At 72.5% G+C, this 6,712-nt stretch overlaps 1 protein-coding gene across 1 annotated transcript; it reads left to right on the top strand.

Moving 5' to 3' along the window:
* Window positions 1-3,257: 3,257 nt before the first annotated feature.
* On the top strand, window positions 3,258-5,212 carry NKX2-3 (NK2 homeobox 3; the record flags this gene model as incomplete). The annotated part of the gene is made up of 2 exons (XM_084264728.1): window positions 3,258-3,600; window positions 4,228-5,212. The coding sequence occupies 2 exons, from the start codon at window positions 3,258-3,260 to the stop codon at window positions 4,866-4,868; spliced, it is 984 nt and encodes a 327-aa protein (XP_084120854.1). The 3' UTR covers window positions 4,869-5,212.
* Between the last annotated feature and the right edge of the window lie 1,500 nt (window positions 5,213-6,712).

Raw genomic sequence — 6,712 nt, 5'->3', positions numbered from 1 at the left:
GGCGGCGGGCAGGTGGGTGCCGCCGGCCCAGGGCCTCCCGCAGCCGCGCCGGAGCCGCCGCCGCCCTTCGTTGGCTCCCCGAGCACCGGGGCTGGAGACAGGGCCGGATTAGCGTGTTTGTTTGTTTACGGCCATTAGCGCGGGGCCGGCTCCAGCACTCGGCACCCGCGAGAGTCACGGAGCAATTAGCAGCCCCGGGGCTGATAGCATCGCCCGGAGCGAGGCCCCCGGCCCCGGCCGCCTGCTACCGGGCTGCCTGCGCCCGGGGCCCCGAGGAAAGCGAGGGGGTTGCTCGCCAGCCGCGATTTTCGCGGCCGCCTTAGGGCTGCTCCCCCATCTCTGGGCCGTCGCGGGGGGGTGGGGGTGCGGGTGGGGGCTCTTGGCTCCGCTGCAGCATCCGCACGGCGAGCTCCATCCATTACAATAATCCCCTGTCTAAACAGAGCGCAGGAGCGGCCGGGACAACAAGGCCCCGCTGTAAACAGAGCTCAGGGGACGCCGCTAATGATATAAATAAAATAACCATTAATAGCCCAGTGACCCCAGCCCAGCCGGCTTGGGAAAGCCCCTGAGCCGCATCTCGGGGCTGACACCCGCTGGCAGGTACGGGGGCTGCGCCCTCCCCTAGCTTCTGCACCCCCGTGTGACTCGGCCCAGCCCGGCCGTGCCCCACTTTCCCGGGCATCCCCAGCTAGGCATTGCCGCTGGTATCCCACCGAAGTGGGCCTGACCCGGCCCCGCCAAAAGGAGGGATGCCGGCGGGGCGGGAAGCCGCGGGCCCGGTTACCGCACCGGGAGCACCGGCAAGGAACGAGGTGGCCGCGGGAAAGGCCAGGGTAACACAGAGGTTCTTCCACCCGTGTAGGGCCTGGCGTGCTCCCTCCGCGGGGTCTGGGTTTCCCGAACACTTTCTGGGGCCGACGACGGCACGATTGAGCGGGTCCCAGAAGGAGAACAGCCCCCACCGCCGGAGAGGTGTCCCGGGGCGCCTGTTCCTCCCGGTCCAGGGCTCTTCGTGCCCGCAGGCCGCGCCTGGCGCTCGGCCCGTCCGGCATGCCGCTGCGGGCGGGAGCGCGATGGCGCCAGGCGAACCAGACCCTGCCGGGCAGGCAGACCTACTGGTGGCCCGGTAGCCCTCATTACCGCCGCCACCGAGGGCACCGGCCCCTGCCGCCCCGCCGCGGATCGGCAGCCGCGGGGCTGCCGGAAAGGCGGCCCGGTGCAGAACCCCGGCGGCTCGCCGCGCTGCCGCCGGGCCTCCGCGCCTGCACCTCTCCGCGAGCAAAGCCCAGCCGCGGGCGGCAGCGGGCCCGGCACGGCCGGCGGCGGATGTGTAACACCGATAAGGTACTAATTGTTATTGGAGCCGCGGTGGGGCTTCTCCGCGCACCGGCGGCACGGGGCAGAGCCGGGCCCAAAGTGGGCCTGCTACAGCCAGCTTCGTTCCCAGTTCACCGTCCGGACCGGGCGGTCTCAGGACGGGACGAAGGCGGACGGCACCGGGAGCGGGCGGGGAGCGGCGAGGAGAGACCGATCCGCCGCGATTTATGGCGAGGGGTTTTGAAGAGGCGAGGTGGGAATGATCCGGCGCTCCGGGGGAACGGGAAGCGGCCCCGCCGCGGGAGCGGGAGCGCCCGAGCTGCGGCGAAGTGCGCGGGGCCGAGCTGCGCGCCACCGGTAAATGGTTTTCTCCGGGGAGCGCGGAGCGACTGGAGAAGAGATGCGAAGACACCGCCAGAGACGGTAAACGGCGGAGCCGACGGACGGTATAACGACCCGAGAGAACCGCCCGGGAAGGCCCCGCGAAGCCCCGGCCCTGGGACACTCACCTGACCGGCGTGCGCGCCCGGCTCCCGTGGCCTCGCCTCGGCGCCGATCCGAGCCCTGCGGGGCGGCAGGATTTTAATCACAACGAAATATCTCGCTTGGGACCCCCCGCCCCGCCTTCGGGGCGCCCACTCTTCGCGCCGCGGCGGCTCTGAGCTCTTGGAGGGGCCCGGGGGTCGCGGATCACCGCCGCGGGGCCGCGGCACACCCCCCTCCCCACCACCCCGGCACCGGGGTGCTCGGCCGGTGTTCGGCGCAGCCCCAGAGCCGGGACACTCGCGGTGCGGAGGGGGCTCGGCGGGTTTGCTAAGTGCGTTACCCGCGGGCACGGCGGCGTGGCGGCTCCGTGGACCCGTTCGCCGCTCGTTACCAGCGGGGCAAACGAAACGAAAGAAAACGAAAGAAAACGAAAGAAAACGAAATGAAACACCAAGGGGCTCGGGGTACCGCTCCCCGGCCCGGCCCCGCGCTGTCGTGTCCCCGGGATACCCATTCAATGCGGCCCGGCCCGGCCCGGCTGGGCCTGGCGGTCGCGGGACTGAGGGGCCCGATCCGACACGGGCGGCGGAGCGCTCCTTCCCGCGGGTGAGCGCGCTGCGGTGGGCGGCAGATCGGACCATCATGGGGGCGCCGGCGGGGGTACTGGGGATGCCGGGGGATGCGGAGCGGGTCGGCTACGTGTTCGTCGCACGGCTACGGTCCGCGCGGGTTGGCGGGCCCGCCGTCGGCGCCGGGAGGAGTGCGGGGCGGCGGAGGCGAGCCTCCCCTCCCGGCTGCGTCCAGTGCGGCGAAGGGCACTTTGCGGGGCCGGGAGGCCATGCTGGCGGGTCGGGGAGACCGGGCCGGCGGGGCCACACGTGTTCGCCCCTCCCGGGACCGCTCCGCGCCGTGTGCGGGCAGGGGCCAGCGGTGCGCGCTGGGGTGGGGGGGTCCCTACCTACCTACACGTGCTTAGCACTGGGAGGCGCGGCGACGGCAGCCGCTGCTCTCTGCGGGGACCCCGACCCCGGCTCACCGTTCCCGCGCCCGCCGGGCGGGTGCCGGACCGGCGGGGCGCTCGGTGGGGAAGCGGCCTCCCCGAGCGCAGCCTTAATACATTGCTATTTCTGGCCGGGCGGCCGGAGCCGGGCAGGGGGCCGGCTCTGCCTCCCCCTCCCTCCAATGGCGAGGCCGCCCCCGGCCCCTCCTCGCCGTGACGTGCCGGCCCGGGGCAGAGGAGGCTCCCGAGCCCTTGGCTGTCCCTGCAGAAGCTGTAACAAAACGCAGACCCCCAGCGCCGGGCTAATGGAGGCAACTTAGACAGGAGCAGGCGCGGCCCATCGTCTCTCGGCGCTGCCTGCTCCCCCCGCATCGGGCGCGGCGGTCCCGGCCGAGCCGCCGCCCGAGCGCCGCCGGGCCCGCGGGACTGCCTGACCGTTTGCGCTGCCCCGATGATGTTACCGAGCCCCGTCACCTCCACCCCTTTCTCTGTCAAAGACATCCTCAACCTGGAGCAGCAGCAGGACCCGCACTATGGGGCCCAGCTCCCGCACCACCTGGAGCACCACTTCCACCCTGCCGCTTGCCTGCTGGCGGCCGCCGACGGCGCCCGCTTCTCCGACGGCGAGGAGGAAGAGGAGGAGGAGAAGCTCTCCTACCTGAGCCCCATGGCAGCACCCGGCAGCCAGGCGGACGCGCGGATCTCCGCCGACAACTACGTTCACGCTGTGCTGCGCGGCTCCTGCGCGGCCCCCGGCCCAGGAGAGGAGCTGGACCCCGCGACCCGCGACGCAAGTGAGTATCGGCTCCGCCGCGCTCCCCGCACCGTCCCGCCGGGACGGGTCTGCGCTCTCTCCCTGCGACGCGTTCCCAGCCCGCTGGGCATCGCCCCGCGAAGACCCGTTCCCGGCGCTGCAAGTCTGGTCGCCGCGTCCCCTCGGCATATCGAGTCGGGACTGGCACGTCGCGGGGCTGCCACCGCCCTCCTCTGCGCCGTGCTCGCTGCCTCCCCGGGAAGCGCCTCCGCGGGGCCCCGATCCGGAGTTGCCGGATCAGGATCGCGCTCCGCAATTTCGGTAGCGAAGAGGTAGAAACGGGGAGGGTTAGGCCCGACCCCGCGCCCGCTGCGGCGGGGCCCTCCGGGAGCGAAGCGGCAGAGCAGGTGCCCACAGCCCTACGCGGTGCGGCCCGGGGCTCGGCCCCGCGGTGCCGCAGCAGTAACCCCGCCGCCGGCCCGGAGGCGTGGATACGCGCCCGGCCCCGCCGCCCGAACCGGCCCGTCGCAAACACAGGCGGTGCTGGAGGCGTCCGGTGCCGGTGCTGCCTTCCCGACCGCGCCGCGGTTCCCCGACGGTTCCATTCGGGAGCAGCGAGCGCCCGGCGTCGGCGAAGTGCAGCCGTGACCTGTGCTTCCCCGTGCAGAGAGCTGCGTACTGAAGAAGCCGCTGGACGTGGCGGAGAAGGCAGACGAGGCGGAGAGGCCGAAGCAGCGGAGCCGGAGGAAGCCGCGCGTCCTCTTCTCCCAGGCGCAGGTCTTCGAGCTGGAGCGGCGGTTCAAGCAGCAGCGTTACCTGTCGGCGCCCGAGCGGGAGCACCTGGCCAGCAGCCTCAAGCTCACCTCCACGCAGGTGAAGATCTGGTTCCAGAACCGGCGCTACAAGTGCAAGCGGCAGCGGCAGGACAAGTCGCTGGAGCTGGGCGGCCCCACGGCCCCGCCACCGCCGCGCAGGGTGGCCGTGCCTGTGCTGGTCCGCGACGGCAAGCCGTGCCTCGGCGGGTCGCAGGGCTACAGCTCGGCGTACAACGGGCCCTACTCCTACAACGGCTTCCCCGCCTACGGCTACGGCAACGCCGCCTCTTACAACCCCGGCTACGGCTGCACCTACCCGGCGGGCACCGGCGGCGCCTCCATGCAAGCCGCCTGCAGCCCGGCGACGGCCGCCGGCCCCTTCGTGAACGTGGGCGGCCTGGGGGGCTTCGGCGGCGGCGGCCAGCCGCTGCACCAGGCGGCGGCGGGGCCCTCCTGCAGCCAGGGCGCACTGCAGGGCATCCGGGCCTGGTAGCCCGCACGCACTGAGGGCCGGGAGCGGACCGGCAGGACGGCCCGGCGGCTCCGGGGTCCCGTTATCCCCGCACTGCAGCCCGGCTGCGCGCCGCGCAATGCGCGCCCTGGACCGGAGGAGGCGGCGGCGGAGGGACGGCGCGGCGGGACCCCGGCGCTCCCGCGGGCCGCGGTGCGGGGCGGACGGAGCGGCACGGGCGCGGCAGGACGGGGCCGCCCCAGCTCCCCGCGAAGCGCCACCGCCCCGCGGAGCCGCCGAGACGGCCGGGCGGGCCGGAGCCCATCGCGCCGTACGCCAGCGGAGCAGCTTTGCTTGTAAAAAAGCCGACGGCGGGGCCAGGGGGTGCCGCGGCCTCTCTATCTACTCTGTATCGGTTACTGCCAGCGCCAGCTCGCCGAGTCAGTCAATAAACCAGGTGCAATATCCGCCGCCCGCTCCTCCTTCGCCCAGCGGCCGGGGCCCGGCGGGGCCGGTGCCCGGCGGCGGGGCGGTCGCAGCGGCGTGCCCGTGGGGCAGGGCGGCCCGGCCGGCTTGTGAGCGTGCCAAGGGCGCTGAATGGGGCCGCGCAGCTCAGAGCCGGGCCCATTGTGGCCGCCGGGCCGGCGCTGAAAGGAGCCGCCGAGGAAGGTAGCGGGAATAGGCGCTTATTGGATTCGGGAACAAAAGGTGTGGCAGGGAGGCGAGGGACAAAGGGGCCCCGGCGCCGAGATTGACGGGCCGCTTTGCCCCCCACTGAGGCCCAGGCCCGGCGCTTTATGCGCGGGGGCTGCAGAAACGTGCTGGGTTTTGTTCCCCTTTCTGGGAGCGCAGGGGGAGAGGAGGGGGGTCCGCGGGCCGCTGATTAGGGCCGGCCGGGCCGGGCAGCCTGAATGCCGGGGCATTATTGCTACATGTTCAGCCATTTCCCTCGGCTGCAGGGGGAGGGGGCGGCCGAGGGCCCCGAGCCCCGGCGGGACCGGCCGCAGGGTCGCCCCCCGCCCGCCTCGTCCCGGCCCGCCCCGTCCCGCCGCCGCTGCCGCGGAGCTCTCGGGGCGGTCCCGCTGCCGTGCGAGTCTCGGCCGTGGCCGCGACCGGAGAGAGCCTGACATCAGCGGAGCCCCGTCTGTCTCGCCCCGGGCGGCAGCGGAGACCGGAGCCGCGGGAGCCCTCCCCGGACGTCTTCCCGGCCGCGACGCGGGAGCTCCCGAAGATGTTTCCAGCCGAGCGTTCTCGGCGCCGCCGGGACGGGCGCAGCCCGGGGGCTCAGCATGCCCGCCCCCCCTGCCTTGCGTCCAGCGGTGCCCACCCTGCCCTCCCCTTGCCTTCCCCGTGCGTGTCGTGGGACGGTCCCTCCGTCCCGAGCAGGGTGTTTCGTGACTTGCCGTTGCAGAAGCAGCAGGTAACGACCGTTTCACGCCGCTGACCCCGGTTTTACGCTGCACGTTTCCACCGCACCAGCTGAACGCGCACCCCTGGGGTCTGCTGGCTGAAAGGAACTGGAGAAATTCTGCGGGCAAGCAGCTCGCTTCGGGTTCCAGTCCTGCCTCGGCACGGCACACTGCCGTTCTGCGAGCCACCCCGCCGTCCTGCGAGCCACCCCGGGGCCGGAGGGCTTCGCGGAGCCGGCGCTGGGAGAGGATGCGGCACGCCCAGCCGATTGTTTGCTGGATGGCAGCAAGGTGTCGCGGGAGAGGAAGCCCAGGCCCCGCTCTTGGCTTTCGGAGATGAGCGGTTAAGGCCCTGTGGTCTCGTGGGTAGAAACAGGATAGCCAAGAACAAAGATAGGTAATGCTCTGTCTTTGCAGTAGCCGTCAGGCTGGGGAGATTTGTCTCTGCCATAGGAAAGAGTTGTGCTTCCCTCCATG

The sequence above is a fragment of the Gallinula chloropus genome, assembly GCF_964237585.1.
Source record: "Gallinula chloropus genome assembly, chromosome: 5".
NCBI classification, from domain to species: Eukaryota; Metazoa; Chordata; class Aves; order Gruiformes; family Rallidae; genus Gallinula; species Gallinula chloropus.
Note: the sequence above shows the minus strand (reverse complement) of the source record. Positions and strands in the feature narration are given on the sequence as shown.